The 20,916-nt window shown below is 38.9% G+C and overlaps 1 protein-coding gene across 2 annotated transcripts; it reads left to right on the top strand.

The window, feature by feature from the left end:
- The first annotated feature begins 16,679 nt into the window (after positions 1–16,679).
- LOC146628846 (ubiquitin-conjugating enzyme E2 G1-like) lies at positions 16,680–20,879 on the top strand. Of its 2 annotated transcripts, none has more exons than XM_085358126.1 (6): positions 16,680–16,853; positions 17,233–17,335; positions 17,432–17,529; positions 19,403–19,581; positions 19,758–19,868; positions 20,130–20,879. In XM_085358126.1, the coding sequence occupies exons 1-5, from the start codon at positions 16,811–16,813 to the stop codon at positions 19,842–19,844; spliced, it is 510 nt and encodes a 169-aa protein (XP_085214252.1). In that variant the 5' UTR covers positions 16,680–16,810; the 3' UTR covers positions 19,845–19,868; positions 20,130–20,879. The 2 variants fall into 2 exon arrangements, with proteins under 2 accessions (XP_085214252.1, XP_085214251.1); XM_085358125.1 differs by having other exon boundaries at positions 19,762–19,868.
- Positions 20,880–20,916: the final 37 nt, after the last annotated feature.

Consider the following 20,916-nt stretch of genomic DNA (forward strand, 5'->3'; position numbering starts at 1 on the left):
GATAGCTGCTTGTGTGCAATCTGGCAAGAGTGAGGTATTACCTGAGGACAGACTTCCATCAATCATATCAAGCAGAACAATATATAAAACTAGGGAGGCACAGCTAAGAACACAGCACCCATTTGTCTTGTCCTTCATTATGGTCTTTCTCAATTTGCATTGATTGGCTACAGAAAATGAATGTTGGCAGTGAGAGAGAAGACTGAGCAAAACAGTGAAAAAAAAGAGGAACTGTGTGCAAAGAAGAGATGGGGAGGGAGACAAAGACATAGTGTCAAGATTAGAAGGGTAGAAAAACTCAAGCCAACAGTAATAAAGAAAAAGAAAGGTGAAAAAATAGATAGCAACAGCATGTCAGGATGAGGAAAAACAACAAAATAACTCAGGGCTTTAGTGTGAAAGTAGAAAAAACATGCAGCCCGATTGTGATGCAGGTTAATCACAGGCTTGGCCCTTGTCCAGCTGCTCCTGGTCACGGAGAGGTCAAGTAGGCCACATCCATCAGCAAAGGAAGGCAGGATAGACTCTTAAGTGGCCTGGTTCCTCCCCTTCCAGCCACTACAGAGTGATGACGGCCTTGTCTGAGATAAAGGGCGATCCGTTGGCCTGATTTGTAGCCAGTAGAACAATTTCAATACCCATCTTTGGCTTGATAGATGAGGTCCCTGTTTGATAAAGGGCCAATTTGCCATTGGGCCAATAGGGATGAAATTGCAGCAGTCACCTTTATTTTGTCCTCTCCTCAATCCATAGCAAAAACAAGGATGAAGGGAAAGAACCACATAATGCAAAACAGATACTCTGAAAATTAATCTTCATGGAATATTGCTCTGTTTGCTTGTGATTAAGTCTGAGGTTTGCTTTGATCACACGCGTATCATGTTACTTTAAACAGCAACAGTCAGATTTTATTACATGAATGGCAGAAAAGACAATAAAAACATCTTTAAGGGGCTAGGCTGCTCAGCGGTATACATGGAATATTAAATGTCTCAATCAATAGGCCTGGTTCAGCTGTAGTAAAATAAGATAGCACCAAAGGATCTGCTTCAGCCTCCTGTCAATCTTCCCTCTAGACTTAAGCTTACACTGGATAACTGTTAAGTAGGGAGATGTGTCAAACTTTGGTTGCCAATCAGAAATCTACAGAATTGATGTCAGCTAGAGGGTATGCCTGTCATTACTACTGAAGTACCTGGATCGAGTTCTCTGGATTCCAAATTACACTAAAGCAGCAGCATACTGATTGAAATCTCTGGAGATATCCATGATCCAGAGGCTGTATATGCATCTTTTCAATTTGAAGTAGTCAAGCACCCAAAATTGCCAGAAGCCTTTGGGAGCACAGTCTTCTGTGTTAACTCCCAGAACATATCTGTAGTAATTAGGACTATATATTCTTTAACTAGCAAAATTGAGGACAAGGAAGTGTGGTAGGACACTTTAATGTCATTCCTCATCTAAGTATGCTGTGCACACTATGAGATCAGAAAAAAAGACCCAAAAATTGTGCTATGAAGAGTCTCTAAAGTTTTTTTTCTGTTTTTATTCAGTCCATGTCACATACCGGGGCATGTGATGCAAAATAAATACGCTCTTGGTGTGGGTGACAGGGCTCGTGTGGAAATGCTGAATATTCAAGAAAAAAAACAACAGTAACAAAAAGAGTTTATGATTGCCAGGAGCTGGCTTCAGGACACTGAGGACTTGTACGTTTGCACATTCTGAATGCTGTTAGTTTGGTCTTTGGAAAAGAGAAACTGATTATTTAGCCAGTTCTTCCTTTTATGTCAGCGATTTCCAACAATTCCAGTCGGTAACCTGAGCAGTGTGGGAATGGACTCAGGTAATTCATAGTACCATAAGTTGAGTGACAAAAATTGGATGGACTAGTTAACCATCTGAAACGCTGTTCACATCTACTTATTTTATTCTTATTTTATTCTACGGTACCGTACAAAGGTAGTAGTCTATTCCTCATGCCTGGCTGGAATTTTTGTTTGTTTTTTTGTTTGTTGAGCCACTTAACGTTGATCTGTTGAATCATTCAAGTGTAAAAAAAAAACTTTAGACACTTTTTGTTACTACTACATCATCTGCTCCCATTTCTTTATCTGAATCTACAAAAGATGCCAAAGATAACATAGTTTGACAAACACGGCATTTTTGCACCAACAAGGTGATTCTTAAAGACCTATTATCAAAAAACTCAGCATATCTTAGCAGGGTGTGCAGTGTGTCCTCTAAAAACATATCAAAACCAGACACGTGGAGGACAAAAGAAAAGTGAGAGGCCTCAAAAACACTATCTAGCAAAAGAAAAGTATCTGAACCCTACGTGATTAAGAAAGAGGAAAACATCAAGCAATGAGCTGAGACAAGACCTAAGAGATGCAGTTCTTCAGTTGATCCATCTGCTGTTTGCCAATGCCTCATTAGAAATGGTCTCAATGAAAGAGTGGCTGACAAGTAGCCATAGTTAAGGAAAAGGAAACAGGGACAAAAGGCTGAGGTATAACAAATTACACAAATTGAAAATCAGTGGCAACAGGTTTATGGAGAGTGTTTGTTTTAAATTCTCTTCATGTATATGGAGGAGGACAGGAAGTCTAAAACTGCTTGAAGAAGAAAATTTGCTTGAAAGAGTTCAGGCTGTGCTGGAGACGAAAGATGGTCACGCTTAATATTGACTTTCAAACTTGTTACAAATGTACAACTTCTGTTTTACCTGAAATACTTTATTTCCATGTGTGTTATTATAGATTTCAATAGATCACTGCATCTATTACCAGTTGGCTACCAAAATAGTTTGCTATTTATCCATTTATCTGAAGAATTTTGAAATGCTATTATTGCTATAAGTTCAGTATACATTGGACAGAAAGCATCAAGTATATTATCCATCTTTGAGAAACGTCCATAGATGAATGAAACACTATAGTGATACCATGACGATAGTGTGTTTGCCATTTGTGAGATGTGCCAAAAGAGAGGAGAAGTGACATGATCTTCTGTAAGATGTGATATAAAAATATGTGATTTTTGACAATTTTTTACAATCCTCGAGAATACTTTAAATTCAGACATATTGATGCAATATGTTAAATGCAATTACACTAACCATTGTTCTGATTGCACCACCTGCCTTCATTAAAGTCATGTTGTGGAGTAATACATCAAAACTCAGCTTCTCAGACAGAGATTATTAGTAATCTTGTTTCTGCCTCCTGAGTCTCGTTATGCTTGAGAATTTCCTCCATGTGCACTCTGAAACATCGATGGTAAATGAATTTTAAAGAATTGGTCATTCAGCCTATTTTTTACAGACACACGGCGAATGACACGGAAAACCATTCAATATATTAAAATGCTTTCAAAACATCAACCGAAAACCAACGTCTACAAAAAAAAGAAAAAACAAAAGTGTGAGAATATCTCCCCTATTAACACTGGTCTAATTTAAAACACTTGACGAAGAAGAAATAGGAAAAGAGAAATCTTCCATTTAAAATCAATGGTACTTATGCACCCTAAATCAAGGGCTTTCTTCCTCAACTAGACATAATACGGCATAATCATACTTTTTCCCAAAAGTAGATTAATATTTCAAAGTGTAACGCTCTTTCAGTGGGATATTAAACTAATTTTAAACCCGGCTGCTGCCCAAGCCATTTGCGTGCATGAATGATCTCCGTTAGATGTTGCATTATCCGAGCCAATTTTGTTTTCATCCTGTAATCATGTTAATCAATTCAGCTTTCTCCTGTGTCATAGCTCGTTGCGTATTCGTGTAAGTAAATAAATAGGAACACTGATGAACATTGAACACATGCAGCCTTTCATTCACGGTCACCAGCTGAGAGGACAATCAGGACAGCAGCTATTCCTGGTCACATGCCTGAGGGGGCCCTCTGTCTATTACTTTGCTAGACAATGCTCAGCGATAGAGCAGTTGGCTTTTATAAGCACAAAGCAGTGAGTATTACCCTGGTTTTTGACAGTAAGTATTTACAATGTCAGTTCTAAAGGTCCTGTACTGAATGTCAGGCAGCAATAAAAAACGCATTAGAAGTCTGTTTTGCATAACAGCTGAAATCTGTCTGCTGTCTGGGGCGTATGAGGTGTTATCGTGTGTATTTGCATTTAATATATAATTTATCTTAGATTTAAAAGTCAAGCACTTTTACAGAGCTGAAGTGCTGTATTTATTTGCAAGTCTTTTTTCACAAGAAATCTTTTAAGTAAGAAAGGCATTTGTTTTTCTTTGACTTCTTGTATTTGTTTTTATCTCAGCAGAGCAAGAATTCAGGTTGGATCTCTCTTTTTTTTGGTGACTCATTATACACATTTTTGTAAAGCACCCCTAATACGAAAACCTCAGTGTGATGTGTCGCCTATACAGTGACAAAATTAGATTTATTTACCAGCCATTTATTAATCATTTTGACTGGCTCACTAATTTCCAGGCAGAACGGGTAGACTCCGAGGATGTTTGTGAGGGATGAGTGCATTTAAATCAAAGCAGGATGTAATCAGCCATGCAGGGTTTTGCGCTGTCCCCGGGGGGATTTAATGCTCCATTATTTAAAGCAAGGCCCCATCATTGTGAAAATAAAACAAAAAACTGGCAAAGGTTGCACCGAGCTGTCAAACATCAGACTAACAAAAAACACCTGATTTGTAATTTGACAACATATCAGATTAGTGTTTTTAACTGGAATATTTAATCTTTTGTGATGACTTTTATGCTGGAACATTTCTCCATGAATAAAATTTGAACCTCACACTTTTATCACAAAAACTATTTGTTTGCTGTAACCTTTCACTTTCTTTTTCCTCAAAGCGCACTTTTTTTTCTCGCACATTCTGAATGATGTCTTAAAGGCTTAGGCACAAAACATATCCATACTCTTTCCAAATTAACACCCTATGCTCAAATCTACAACTGTGCTGCTGTTGTGACTGGAGTTGCCCTATATTGTTAATCTGGTGGGAATCAGCCTGAGCTATCTGAAAATGCCAGTTTTCCAATTACTTCTGTGTTTATTTATCCATCCATCAATTTTCTTAACTGATTATCCTGTTCAGGGCTGGAACCTATTCCAGCTTTCGCAGGGTGAAAGGCAGGTTGCACCCTGGACAGGTTGCCAGTCTATCAGAGGGGGACAGATAACCATTCACACCAATTTAGGATCACCGCCATTAACCAAAGATACATTTCTTTAGACTGTGTGAGGAAGCCAGAGTACCTGCAAAGAACCAATGCAGGCACATGCAGGGAGTACATTGTAACGTGCGGTGGAGATGAAGCCAGCCGCGGAGGTGTGCAGGTGGATAGCGAATGAGCAACAGCTTCTGACTTTCCAAAAAGTACTCATTTATTTACAATATCAAAAATAAGTGCTACCTCTACCACACATTACTGAAGAGCACACTAGTCCGCGTACACACGGGAGCATCCATTACAGGAGGAGTGCGAAGAAGAACAAAAAGGGGGTGACACCAGTCGTGAGACAGGAGGCGCCGCCATGTGGTGATACACTGCATTACGATAGCAACTGTTACAGCATGCAGGATGGGACTGAATGGCACTGTTAACCAATCTGCCATCCCATTTTTTAAAACCTTTTTTTAAAATCCTAATTTAATTTTGCATTCTATTTACCGATTTACTACTGTTATGTATATACTACATGTATCCATTTATTCATGTATTATGTCATGGAGACATTTATTTACCCAAACTAATTTATTTCTACTTTTTCTTTTTACATTCCTTTCTGCTTTATAATGGAAATGAGGGGGCTGTCACTGCAAGTGCACCTATTGATGATCAATGGAGGGGGCCCATTTTAACCATAGAACTAATAAAGACTGAGATCCATTTAGTTTTATTTAATGACTTTTGTTATTATTTTCTTTCAGTTTGCTCCACTGTATCTCATCGTCAACTGAAGATGAAATCCTTTATGTTGTACAAATTGAAATTTGTACAGCATAAAGGAAAATATATTCTGGGATGGCAAGATTTACACTGTAGCTCACCAAAAGAGCGGGAGGAGTCCAAAGTTCTTATCTATAACATTTAGAGGAATCACTGGTGGTTGCAGCAGACTTTTCTCTAGTGTGTTTGTCCAGCAAAATTGTACAGAAAGTTGCACACTAAGCAACCTCTCTCTTGATGGAAAATACCAGACAAATAGATATGCTGTCAAATCATTTAAATCACGTAAGTTTCAACCTGTGTAGTCTTAAACTTGTAAATCTAAGGAAGCAAATCCTTCCCGTGTAAAATTTGGTTCACACTGCCATCTACTGAAAGGTGACATCAACCCTTGCCACATGTGGACCTTTTCAGAATAGGAAAGCTTTTTTAAGTACAGGTAAGTATGATAAAGTCCTGTTTGCTGTTGCATCACTCACTATACACTTTTACAGACACTACACAACAGTATGGGCAAAGTTGACAACTTAGCACTAAATATATTGACACAAAGAACTTTAGAAATTTATATTCTAAATAATATATTCATACAATAAAAAATATTCTCAGCCTTATTTTGATATGAAATTTTTTAAATAAAAATCTTAATGCTCAACAAGAAAAAAATTAGCATGGATTTGTGATATATGGAGAGCAAGTAAAAATCCCTTGTTTGTCTTGTCAGACTTACTCTGGATACAATTGTTCACAGTAAATTCAACCACTCAAATGTAGGCAAATGTTGACACAGAATACTGAATTACAACTGTTCTGTGATATAAAAAAGTGGAAATCAACACACAGAAATATTAGTCAGGGTTAGCAATAGTTGGAAAGCTTTCATTACATAGTGTTTATACTTACTACATAAAGGCCATTAATAAGAAGACTGTTTTTTCTATGGTACTTTGAAGACTTTAAAGCCTTTATATTTCTGTGTTGGATGACTGAATTCGCAGAAATGGCCTATATAAAAACTTTGCTCTATTCAGGCCTTTTAACCTGAACTAAACTCCATATAGTGGGATATAATAGTGCTGGTTACCATCATCAACTCTTATCTAGCATATATGTCCATTCTCTCCTCCCACTCCCTCTACTGTCTCTTTGTTACTTTCCTCTATGATTGACCGCTTTTAAATCCCTTTAAGTCAGATTTCAAATACACTGATCTCATTTTGCTTCTTTACTTGCTACAGCAACATCTTCATAGCATTCCACGCCTACATGTGCTTTGATCTCTAAAAATACCATTACATTCCAAAAACACCCAATACAGATCTTCAAAAAACCTCTAAAATGACTCCAGGCTTGACCAAAAATGATCCCTTTATCATGCTGTCAATGCATGGGCTTAAAACATCATCTGTGGTTGTAGCAGCCTTCTCTAAGAAATAGATATCCATGTGTTATACTGTGAAGGTGAAATGCTTAATTCTCTTTCAGTCATTTTACAGCCTCCACATATTTTGCCTTTTCACCGTCTTGGCTATTATTTTTCCTCTCTTCTTAAAGATTTATTTAAGGCTCCATGTTGTTACTCAGGGCATGTATCTTTAGCTTGCCATCATTTAATATTGTCTTCATTATCTTACACATTAGAGATGCTGGCAGCACAGTGGTGAAGGGCTTTGCACAATAAGAAGGTCAGAAGTTTGAATTGACTGGAAACCTTTTTGTGTGGAGTTTGCACTGGTTCCCTGAAGTCCAAAGACTGCACAATAGGGTAACTGGTGGTTTTAAAGTGGCAATAGGTGTGGTTGTCTGCCTATCTATTTTTGCTCTGTGATGGACTGGCGACATGTCCACGGTGTACCCTGCCTTGTTCCCAAGTGACAGCTGGGATAGGCTCCAGCCTCCTTGCGACCCTGAATTTGATAAGAAAATAGATGGATGGAAACTAGCTGTAGGTGTGAACATGAGTGTGAATGCTTGTCTGTCTCTCCTTGCTAGACCTGATTGAGTGGCGACGTGTCCAGGGTTTATCCATCCTCTTGTCCCATGACAGCTGGGATAGGCTCCCCACCTCTGGTCCCTGACTTGGATAAGCTGATTCATTAGGTCTGTATGCATGTTAGTATGTGGCCACCTTTCTTGGTTTGAAATTGAAAAACTGCATGCTATCCGTTGATATTTCACACTGCATTGCTAGTCTCCACCCCTAAGGCCATTCTGGTGTAGTAATTTATTGATCTAATCATTTTGTGCAATAAAATACATGTTTAGATTCCAGTTCACCTACTCTCCCTAATATTTATTACTTGCTTTCCCCGCTGATGTTTTTGAGCCTATGACACTGTAATGCAATGCAAAAATTTTTTTTATAGTTGACTCTATTGCTCTAACCATCTGCATTATCACATGAGTCATTCCTCCCTAGAAGAATGTGTGAAATCTGTGTTTATCTAAAAAGATATCATTAGATTCCCTGCCTAGTGACAGAAACATAAGCACATTAAATGTCATGGACTTTAACTAATTAGCACCCTAACTGACATCCTCACTTTTTTAAGATCTCCCTTAATCTCCCTTGTTTTCTTTTCACATGTTTGTTCGGCTCCTCTAAAACTTGTGACTTCTCCAGAAAATTTCATGCTGCCTGAACCAGCACTCTAGTCACCCCAGGTGGTCCTTTACAGACTTGTTTGGTTTTGGCCCACAGGCACCCATTATAAATGCAGAGAAAAGACAGTTTTTTTAATCAAATATGTATCAGGAGGAGTTTCTACTTCAGTTGGTCTTAAGGGTGAATTTTTTTTGCATGCTCACAGATGCTGCTGTCATCCTGACTAAAAAAACAACAAGAAGAAGAACTGTCATTTTCCATATGCTGCTTTCGATAACTCCCACATTGCAGGAAACTGCAGAAAACAAAAACACATCTAAATGTCCAACATTTAAAATAGGTAAGGCAGGGTCTAAATTGGATGTGTGCATCTTTCTCTGTGTTGGTTCATCCAAAGCAATGAAGTCAAGCTTGCAGTAACTAACTGGTTGCTCAGTTCATGTTTTACATCCACAGTCTCATCCTGCAGCTGCTTAGCTATTTGCTGATTAGTATAGAATCATAACTGTGCAAATGTGCAATGTGGTAACCCTAAACACACTACAGCTGGGTTCAGACTGTTACTGTCTATACCAGAAAGCCAAAAACTTAGACCTCAATTGCATTAGTCAGAGTGAGGAATGAAGTGGGATTTGGTTCTGGTCAGGAGTCAGTGAACAGTAGAGGATTTTGAGTCATGTGAAAAAGAAATTTTTACAGGACTTTATGCAGTCCTGTGGAAAACTAAGCACACAGTTGGTAAACAGTCGAGGTGGTCGTGCTCATATGCTACATTAGTTTTTGACCGATGTAATGGTCTTCATTATAGCCAAATGTTTCCATTTTGGTCTGTTTAATAGCTCCACGGCAGACCCAACCCGATTTTCATGCTTTTCCGCATACGTTATTATTACGGTTGCTGTTTTCACAATCAGCTGCAACTTTGCAGCTCCCAGTCAACCAACAAGAACACTGCAGGATCTAGTTCACCCTTTAAGCCAGCGAGACATGATTGCGAATGCCGCTCAGGTGAGTCCGCCTACCCCCCCCGCGAGCGGAAGAGGCAATCAGCCCTGACTAAGGGCGCCCCCGGCCCCTGGCCCAGCGACAGGGAGGTGTTAGTTTTTTAGGCTTAGCACAAGGCAGCCAATACCACTCATGCCATTGTTTGCTTATAATTCTTGTTTCTTTTTGTCCAAAAGAGAGCAGTATTGTGCAGGAATCAATGTATAGTGTGCCAAATCAACACAAGAGTTAAAAAAATGTTGCAGTCTTATGTCAGTGCGAGTGGTTGTGCCTCTCTGTGTTTGCCCTGCTACAGACTGGCGATCTGTCCAGGGTGTATCCCGCCTCTCGCCCTATCGTAGCTGGAATAGGCTCCAGTCCCCCTGCGACCCTGTCAAGGATAAGCGAAACAGAATGGATGGATGGATGGATGGCTGTTGTAGTCTTAACCCAACATAATTTGCAATTTATTATTTATTTAACTTAAATACAATTTGCATGTGCTGGTGTCAGCATCATAAAATACTCCCTCTCCATTTAACAGTGCCTGGAATGTAAATGTAAGCTATGCTTCCTTTGAAGAATGATGCAATACTTTGATGGTTTTGGCCTGGTTGGGTATCAACTGTTATTTGCCTCTGACTGTGTGAAAAGATCCAAAGCTTTTACATTTTGCAACATTAGATGGTGCTGTAAGCAAAATGCAGATTAAAGCAATCAATTTCAGACACATTTATCTTTTACAGTGAAACAGTAAATAAAGACAAATGCACAAACAATGGGTCCAGGAGGGGCAATGTTGTAACATCCATTTTATAAGTGAATGTAATGGAGCTCTTGGGAAGTGTGATATTAACTCAGCACACTAAAAATAACCATGGTATTAAACAGAAGCTGTACTTACTGTATATATGCTGGTTTGATTATCGTTATGGTACTATTAAATGCCATATCATTAGACTATGATATAGGATGATGATGGTAAAAATGCTGCATACATCTGCATCTGTGAAAGACTGCACTGGGAGAAAAGACCGAGTCTAGGGCAGTGGTTATTAGAATGTAATTTGTTGCACTGATTAGAGTTGTCTCAAAATCACAGTGGAGTTTGCACTGAGAAGGCAAACTAGCTGCTGACCTATACCTCTTACTTGATAATTTACTTAGACCTCTGTGACAATGGTTGAAAAGTGCCCACTCCTTGTAATTCAGCTGTGGCTGGCTGAAGCCTGGAAATCAGATATACCATACTCACTGTGTTTCACTGAAATGTCAGCATGTTCTGATGAGGAAAACAATGAAGTGGCAGGTTATGAGTACCTCAGAGAAATGATTGTGCACAGTTTCACACAGCGTTTTGGCCTGAATAGATCAGAAGTCTTAACTTTGAGTTAAACCATTTGCACTGTTGTTTTTGAGGTGCTTTAAATGATCAATGAGCATATGTATGTATGAAATTGCTTGTTACTAAACTTGTTTGTGCCAGTGTAACGGTAGCAGCAATTACTACTAAACATGGTGTCAGTTCCATTATTTCACTATTTGTTGAAACAATTTGAAATGCACTGGTTCAGCAGACTGCTTTTTTTAAATACATATGTATATATATACAAAGAATGCAATTACAAGTTAGTATAACTTTTCTTAATTCAGTTATGATTGTGGTCATGGAACCATTTACAGTTTTGGGGGAAAAGGGCTAGATAAAGCATGAAGAATATCTTTGACCTTTATGAAACTGCAGAATACTGTGATGGAAAGTCACCATGCTGTTGCTGAAGCAATTAGTGAAAAGGTTGTTCCTAGTATTGCACTGCAGAGCTAGTGGGATTACTTACTCTCATGCGATTCAGATTGCTGTTAAAGGTTCACAATGATTCACTGCCTCGAACAAGCAGTGCCTGTGCCTATGGGTAGATTAAACTTCATACACCTTATTATTTAGGAAACCAGGTGAAAGCTCTGCAATTATACACTTGCCTCCATATATTTGTTTTTATCAATGCACAACACACATTTTTGCCAAGAAGTTTGCAATGTACCTTCAGGCACTGAAAGAAAATAAATCTGACCCCTTGACCCTCCCTCTGAAAGTGATAGGCGCAAGTTATGGGCTCAGGATGAAGATTCTCACTTACTGGCTCAACTGTTTTAACCGATAAGAACAGATTTGTTTCAATAGCTCTAATAAGTTAAATAAAGCCACAATAAAAAGCTGATTAATCGGCACTAATTCAAGAAATATTAGTTGGGGTCCTTCTATAGCTCCTGGGTTTAGCAGGTGACCCATTTGCCAAAGACTACTGGAGGGAGGGGCTGGGTTTGAATCTTCACCGGACCCTTTTCTGAATGTCATTCCCACCAATGCTATCTCTCTGCCTTCCTGTCTACTCGCTCTACTATCCTGTCAATAAAAGCTTAAAAAAGGGAGACATTAGTTGTATTCAGCACCGGAACAATCTGAAACACCGTTCCAGCACCTTCAGTTAATGAGCAATTAAATCTGATAGGCAGGTTAATGCATATTACTGTCAAATTATTTAATTTTTTATGTGCTGCGGCCTGGCATTACTTCCAGCGATGGCATGAAGATATTTGCACTTGCTCACTAATAAGAAAATAATTGCATCCTACCACTCGCTTACACCTTCAACGCATCTCTTTTTTTCCTTCCCTTTCCTGCGATGCTTTCATAATTCAGAGGCAAATAAAGTTTTGGTTGTGCTACTCAGCGTCTAGCTAGCGCTACAGAAGAGGAGTGAGCGTGAATGGAATAACCTTTTTAGAAAATGCAGTTTTTGTAAAATTTTGTAAATGTACAGTCGCGGTAGCCATTTCCCATAGAGAGAAAGTGAAATGTGCATCGCTCAGAGATGGAGAAGCGTGAGAAAGAGGAGACAGGAAAGGAAGATGAAAGACCATTTTCAAATGTAAGGATTGCTTAGCAAGTGAAATTTTATAAACTGGAAATTTAAATCTTAGATGTATTGTACAGTGGGGCAAAAAAGTATTTAGTCAGCCACCGATTGTGCAAGTTCACCCACCTAAAATGATGACAGAGGTCAGTAATTTGCACCAGAGGTACACTTCAACTGTGAGAGACAGAATGTGAAAAAAAAAATCCATGAATCCACATGGTAGGATTTGTAAAGAATTTATTCGTAAATCAGGGTGGAAAATAAGTATTTGGTCAATAACAAAAATACAACTCAATACTTTGTAACATAACCTTTGTTGGCAATAACAGAGGTCAAACGTTTACTATAGGTCTTTACCAGGTTTGCACACACAGTAGCTGGTATTTTGGCCCATTCCTCCATGCAGATCTTCTCGAGAGCAGTGATGTTTTGGGGCTGTCGCCGAGCAACACGGACTTTCAACTCCCGCCACAGATTTTCTATGGGGTTGAGGTCTGGAGACTGGCTAGGCCACTCCATGACTTTCAAATGCTTCTTACGGAGCCACTCCTTTGTTGCCCGGGCGGTGTGTTTTGGATCATTGTCATGTTGGAAGACCCAGCCTCGTTTCATCTTCAAAGTTCTCACTGATGGAAGGAGGTTTTGGCTCAAAATCTCACGATACATGGCCCCATTCATTCTGTCCTTAACACAGATCAGTCGTCCTGTCCCCTTGGCAGAAAAACAGCCCCATAGCATGATGTTTCCACCCCCATGCTTCACAGTAGGTATGGTGTTCTTGGGACGCAACTCAGTATTCTTCTTCCTCCAAACACGACGAGTTGAGTTTATACCAAAAAGTTCTACTTTGGTTTCATCTGACCACATGACATTCTCCCAATCCTCTGCTGTATCATCCATGTGCTCTCTGGCAAACTTCAGACGGGCCTGGACATGCACTGGCTTCAGCAGCGGAACACGTCTGGCACTGCGGGATTTGATTCCCTGCCGTTGTAGTGTGTTACTGATGGTGACCTTTGTTACTTTGGTCCCAGCTCTCTGCAGGTCATTCACCAGGTCCCCCCGTGTGGTTCTGGGATCTTTGCTCACCGTTCTCATGATCATTTTGACCCCACGGGATGAGATCTTGCGTGGAGCCCCAGATCGAGGGAGATTATCAGTGGTCTTGTATGTCTTCCATTTTCTGATGATTGCTCCCACAGTTGATTTTTTCACACCAAGCTGCTTGCCTATTGTAGATTCACTCTTCCCAGTCTGGTGCAGGTCTACAATACTTTTCCTGGTGTCCTTCGAAAGCTCTTTGGTCTTGGCCATGGCGGAGTTTGGAGTCTGACTGTTTGAGGCTGTGGACAGGTGTCTTTTATACAGATGATGAGTTCAAACAGGTGCCATTCATACAGGTAACGAGTGGGGGACAGAAAAGCTTCTTACAGAAGACGTTACAGGTCTGTGAGAGCCAGAGATTTTCCTTGTTTGAGGTGACCAAATACTTATTTTCCACCCTAATTTACGAATAAATTCTTTACAAATCCTACCATGTGAATTCATGGATTTTTTTTTTCACATTCTGTCTCTCACAGTTGAAGTGTACCTCTGGTGCAAATTACTGACCTCTGTCATCATTTTAGGTGGGGGAACTTGCACAATCGGTGGCTGACTAAATACTTTCTTGCCCCACTGTAATAGTCAAATTAAAAGCTTTTAAATCAAATACAGGATCTACACATGATTGATGAGTTATGTTTTTTTTTTTTAAATCTTGCAAAATAAAATTAAGTACGCTTATAACTATTCTGTTGTATGTTATATGAAAATACTATTCTAGGCAGTTTGATGCTGATTCAATTCACTCATTGGATTTCACCTTTATATTAGCTTTATAGTGTCTAAGGGTTGGAAATCAGCCATATGGCTCATAAAACATCTGCTCACATCTTGTTGAATTAGAGCAATGAATATGTGAGTAGCAGCACAAGTCTGATGAGAACCAAAATATAAAAAAAATCTTTACTAGAACTCACAGTACAAGATATTATGTGACTTATTTCTGAGTGATTCTTTTGCTCAAACTGCACTGCTGCACCGGATCTTATGGTTCCCCACCCTGCCAAATCCCATTTTAACTCTTGTTGTATTCATCAAGGTGTAATGAGCCAATGATCTCCACTCAGAATACATATTTAATTGAAACATTAGCAATACTTTAATGCTGATAATGGCATAATTACAGAGGCAATGAAACACATTTTCATGTATAAAATTGCTTTAGCACAAGTGCCGCTGACACGCTCTTACTTTTTCTGATTACCCTTCGGTGATTGTTTGATTTTGAAGTGAGGTCATTTTATGAATCCTTGAACTTTTTGTACACCTGCATATAATCCTGATCAAGTTCTCTCTATTCTAACAATCTTTTCACATTTTAATCACTGTGTGAGTTTTGCAATGCAGCACTAGTCTATGCCTGTGGTTATTAGTTAAAGAATTTTTGTATTTATAATCACTGATTGGTGGCGATAATATTTCATTACTATGGAGAAGACACTGGGGAAGGGCATTATAGAACCAACTGCTATCTTTGTTGAATGTTTCAGCACCACAGGAAGCTACAAAAAGAGAATATGGATTGAATATGTCAGCACCGTAGAGAGATACAGTTTTAAGCACTCATCTCATTTACATTATTATCTGCATAATAGACAATCATTCACTACATGCTGGTTTGTTTGCTTGTAACAACAATGTGTAGTATAACGCAACAGGAGTTTTATTCATCCAGAACAAAGCATTAAAGTTTAATTTAAAGCAGTGGTAGTTTATATGGCATTTAAAACTTACAAGTCATTCTTAATTACTTTTTTGAATGACACACTGCAGTTTGGCTAACAACCTTCATTCTCATGAGACTGATACAAGGAATTGTTGCACAGGCTAGTTTCTTTATCACAACCCACACACAGCCCCAGCAGCCATCAGTCAGCGAGAGCCACTTTCTGCTGGATTAAGTAAACATTATTTTCTTTTCATTCTTTTTTTAAATAGTACCATCTTTCCAGGAGCATCAAATCACATTGGCTTATTTGCTATTTGTAGATTCTAAAGTGGTTAATAGGAGAATTTGATTTCCCTGTTAGTGAAATTATACATTTACTGTATGATAAAATGTCAGTTGCATAGCTTACAAGCCCCTATCAGGGACAGTTTGTATGCAACTGCCACAAAAGTGACTTTAAAATAACATTTCTAACAACATGCATAATACTTTATCGTTTTGGTGTGTAAGATTCATATTCAATTAATAATGTCTTAAATCTCAAGCAGGTATGAGGATAAATTATCTAACAGGTTTGTGGGTTGCTTTTATGCATACTGTATATCTCTTAACAGTAAAGGTTACACATCAGAGGGTTTATATATATATAGCCGTGGCAATCGTGGCTCAAGAGTTGGGAGTTCGCCTTGTAATTTGAAGGTTGCCGGTTCGAGCCCCGGCTTGGACAGTCTCGGTTGTTGTGTCCTTGGGCGAGACACTTCACCCGTTGCCTACTGGTAGTGATCAGAGGGCCCGGTGGCGCCAGTGTCCGGCAGCCTCGCCTCCGTCAGCGCGCCCCAGGGTGGCTGTGGCTACAATGTAGCTTGCCATCACCAGTGTGTGAATGTGTGCGTGGATGACTGGATATGTGAAGCGCTTTGGGGTCCTACAGGCCATTTACCATTTATAGGGCCTTATGTTTTTATTTTGCTGTACTAATGTAAGGTGACCTTGACGATCTCTAAGGCGCCTATAATTAAAATGTATTATTATTATCATTATTATTATGTTATTATTATACATTAATATGCATAAAGGAGAAACAAAGTGTTTTAGTCAGTTATATGTTTGTTAGGGAGATTTTTAATATCTGTAGTCTTAATGTTTCCCTGGTTAATTTGAGGTAAAATGATAGTTTTTTTTAAGCTAGCAGATAACAGAGGTTTGTTTGTTTTTTTTTTTTTGTTTTTTTTTTAATGCACGGCATTTGGCTGTTTAACTGTCATTACATGTGCACATGATTTAATTTACGTTACATTTTTTCTAAAACCCAGTTGTATTTTTATTCGATTTAATTAAATATTTTAGCACAGTTTTAGCTTAGTTTTACCCTGACATTTGTGGTATGCTACGTACATGGGGAGGAAGATTTGCCTGAGAGATCTGACTCAGGGTAAAAATGGCTCACTACTTCCTCAGACCACTTTTTTTATAAGTCACTGACGGCGCTGTCTGAGAGAGAAGAAACGTGGACGGTGTAGTTTAAATCGTTTCCACAGCTTTAGTTTGTGTTAGTTACTTCTTACTCGAAAACATACATTTGTAAAATGACGGGACAGTCTTCGTTGTTATTGCGTAAACAATTATCAGGTAAGTTAGCTAACTGTTGCTGCTAAGTCTGTGGACACTAGCATTTCACTTTGTTTTATTGTCAGTCACAAGTGAGAAGCAGACGTGTTTCGTTTGGTTGTTGTTTAGTAGTAGCAGTGTTTGTCATATGTGACCTGTGTGTTTTATATATAAAAGCTTGAAAATGTAGTTGTAATGCACGTGTCGCGCGTAGATAGCGTGTCACACAGCTGTTAGCGGACATATGACTAAGGCTAGCTGCTATTGCTCAACAGCTACTATTTAAAAGTCAGTACACCCCCATTCATTACATGTGCTTACTCTCTCCATGTCTACTTGATGTTATTCGAAACACACAGTGTGGTGAGTTTAAACACGTTTGATCACTTTGAATCTGCAGAACTGATCAAGAACCCAGTGGACGGCTTTTCTGCCGGGCTCGTGGACGATGATAACATCTATCAATGGGAAGTGGTCGTTATTGGACCTCAAGACACATTATAGTGAGTGATTCTTGTTTATTGATCTTAACTAATGGATTTATATCCATCTGAAGCTAAAGCTGGTCTTGTTAACACCATCCTCTTTCTCATTTTCAGTGAAGGAGGTTTCTTCAAAGCTATCTTAACATTTCCTCGCGACTATCCTTTGAAGCCTCCTAAGATGAAGTTCGCCACTGAAATCTGGCATCCAAATGGTAAGAGCAAGCATCTCAGAACCTCTTCCTCTTTATGTATTCTACATCAAAGGATAGAAAATTAGCATTTTTCTTTGGGGGGGGGCTGTCTTAAATTGTGGTTATGATTATGCAAACATTACTTCTAATCACAGCCAATGGCTTAGATGGTAATTTATATTATTAAAAAATACAAGAATTATGAGTTTTAAAAATATATAAGCCTTAGCTTAACACTCGGGTATGTACAGTAGTGCTGTGCAATACTGCAGATTTTGGTATTGATCAGATATGAAGCAAATACAGGGCCAGCATTGCCGATACCACTACCTTTACCCTATAAATGCAGCTTATATACCGGAGAGCAGCGTGTGTGATTTACAAGATTAATCATCATCATTTTGCAATTTCTGAACACATTTTAATGACCACTAAATCACAGTGAAAACACCTGATGTGGCTGTCCAACACTGGACTGGAAGACCTACATAAAAAAAAAAAGATGTTTACTTTGCTCCCAAAACACAGATGGGAAAGTAGCAACTGTTTGCTTCTGTGACATGCCAGCATGCCCTGAGCAAAGCAAGAGGCAAACTGTGTATTATAACTACTTGTAGTAATCATTTAGCTTTAGGTGTTTTTAGTTGTTTGGTTTGCATTCCCAGCATTAAATCAGACTCCATCTCAGTGGGTGTTGGTCTCCGCCAAGGCTTTTATTTGTCACAGACTCGTTTTATGGGGAGAATTTCTAGACACAGCTAATTGACGGAGGATATCGGGTCTTTTGTCTCAGCTTCTTGCAGATGATATGGTTTTGTTGGCTACATTGAGAAATGACTTTCAGGTTACACCCGAGTGGTTTGCAGTCGAGATGAGAATCAGCACCTCTAGGTCTGAGGCCACGGTTCACAGCTGGAAGAGAGTGCCCACTCTGGGTAGGGGACAAGTTGCTGCACCAAGTCGAGGAGTTCAAGTATATCTGGGTTTTGTTCTCAAGAGAGGGGAGTTGGGAAAGTGACAGGCAGATTGGTGCAGTCTTGGCAGCAGTGTGGGTGCTGTACTGGTTCGTTGTGGTGAGGAGACTAGTGTAAAAGTGAGTCTGTCTGTTTACCGACTGATCTATGTCCTTACTCTCACCTGTGGTCACAAGCTCTGAGTAGTGACTGAAAGAATAAGATCACAAGTGCAAGTGATGGAAATGAGTTTTCTCCGAATGGTGTCATCTTTCAGCCTTAGAAATGGAGTGAGGACCTCAGAGTAGAGCTGCTATTCTCTTCCAGGATGTCTCCTTTGCCCGTTCTAGGTGACATGTTTTGGGTCCCAGGGCTGATTCAATACACGCTAGACAGATTATGTCTCTCAGCTGGCTGATTGGTTTCATCATATATACATAACACAATTAATATTTAGTTGAAATGATTGAAATTGAGTGATACCAGAGTGAAGGAATGGTAAATCTGCTTTTTAAGTAATAATGTGGATTGTACTTGGGACAAAAACTAATTATATTTATAATTAAATTACTCAAATTTTCATTTTATAAAATAAATAAATTGTGAATCTGGAAAAAATTCTTTAAATGACATTAAATACATAACCAATAACACTTTAAGAAGAAACATGTTTTGCTTTTATTATCATTATTTTGCTATTATGATTGCTTCTTCAGTTGGTAGTCTGTGTATGTTAACTATATCAGTAGGGTGAGGATCAATAGATCCATCAATCGTGTACTTTTAAGTGGTATGACATGAGCCACTTTTACCACAAGTGGTATGGAATAAGCCTATACCACACCACTTGTGGTAAAAGTCCCTTAATGAGCTTTTACCTTTTATTTTATATCTGCAGCACTGTAACAGTCTGTTTATTTTCCTGTTTTCTTTTATGCCAGTGGCAAAAAATGGCGAAGTTTGCATTTCCATTCTGCACGAACCTGGTGAGGACAAGTACGGCTACGAGAAGCCTGAGGAGCGCTGGCTACCGATCCATACAGTGGAGACCATCATGATCAGTGTCATCTCCATGCTGGCAGATCCCAATGTAGATTCTCCTGCCAATGTGGATGCAGCTGTAAGTGCTCATGTTCTCCGCTAGCTTCAGACAACGTGTAAGCTCTAAGAGAAATGAAGTAAACGTGTTACAGGCATCTCTGATTTGTGCAGCTTGTGTGGCCAAGATGTAGAAACAAGAAGTGATGGAGGGAGTAAATGACACTGTATACAATCACTGTCTATTATACCTGGCAGAAAGAGTGGAGAGAAGATCCTACAGGAATTTTTAAGAAAAAGGTGGCGCGTTGTGTACGGAAAAGCCAAGACACTGCTTTTGACTAAGGCGTCAGTCTGATCATCAGTTCTGTAAGTACAATCACCCAGATTTAACCTCTTCACATCTGCTAGGCTGCCTTTGAGCAAGTTTGGCATTAGCTGCATTTTAAGTAATGACAAGAAGAAGCTTTATTGTTCATGCATTACAAATTTATTTATTTATTTTTTATTTTTTTTTTGTTAGTTTGTTTGATTTTTAGAGCCCTCTGAATTCATAGCCTTCTACCATAGTGATTTACTTCCTTATGAAACTAGAACAGAAACTGAAATGTTTATTTTTTTCTTGGGTAGGAGCTGGATGTGGATTGCCCGTTGAGGGAGATGGCTGGCAGATCTTTGCAACTTTTTGCCAGTGAAGAAACTTCTTCATGAATATTGCTGAACAGCAGTAACATCAATGCTGCAGTTTTATATCATTACCACTTTATCAGCATTTCACTAGCAGGACATGTGCAGCCTTTTTGTGTGGCTTGCATACTTATGGAATTTGACAGTACACTGCTCCTATTTTGTTTTTTCCCCCCAAAGTAAATGTATTAAGTAGTGTAATGTTAAATTCTGTGTATGGGGAAAAAAATCATCAGATTTTGGAGAAGGCACCAGGATAAATGCACCTTCTCTAAAGCTTGTTTATATTAATCTATTTATTTGTAGTGAAGCTGTTGCGTGTCGACTGCTCGAGTTATTTTTTTTTCCTTCAATTTGCAACACTGAGCCACTCATTTCACTATATATGCAGTTTTTCATTAATCGCAGTCATTGATCAGATGGAAATCTAGAAACACATCTTCCTCTTTCTCAGGTGCTTCTTCTTTCCTTTGTTGGTGAACTTGAACACTGCCTTAACTTCAGCAAGGACTGCATTTAAGAGCCTTTTTTTTTTTTTAACTCAAGGAAAAAAGGTGTCTCATACAAACCAAAGAGAAACCGTGATTTTAATTATTATTATTTTTTTAAATTAACAGACTTTCTTCCTATCCTTGTGATTGCATATGTAGAGTAAATGTATTCTCTCATTCCTATGGAAGAGGTCACAGGTCAGCAGTTATTTTAATACCTCTTACAGAAGTTTATATGT

Source organism: Diplotaxodon limnothrissa, linkage group LG7 (assembly GCF_057381915.1).
Source record: "Diplotaxodon limnothrissa isolate DT_005_m linkage group LG7, D_limnothrissa_male_GT1.1, whole genome shotgun sequence".
Taxonomy (NCBI): domain Eukaryota; kingdom Metazoa; phylum Chordata; class Actinopteri; order Cichliformes; family Cichlidae; genus Diplotaxodon; species Diplotaxodon limnothrissa.

Excerpts from the sequence above, each read along its gene's own strand:
- LOC146628846 (XM_085358125.1), top strand. The coding sequence starts at position 16,811 with ATGACGGGACAGTCTTCGTTGTTATTGCGTAAACAATTATCAG. Across the intron at positions 17,336-17,431 it reads GGACCTCAAGACACATTATA|TGAAGGAGGTTTCTTCAAAG; the intron begins GTGAGTGATTCT and ends TCTCATTTTCAG. Across the intron at positions 19,582-19,761 it reads CTGCCAATGTGGATGCAGCT|AGTGGAGAGAAGATCCTACA; the intron begins GTAAGTGCTCAT and ends CCTGGCAGAAAG.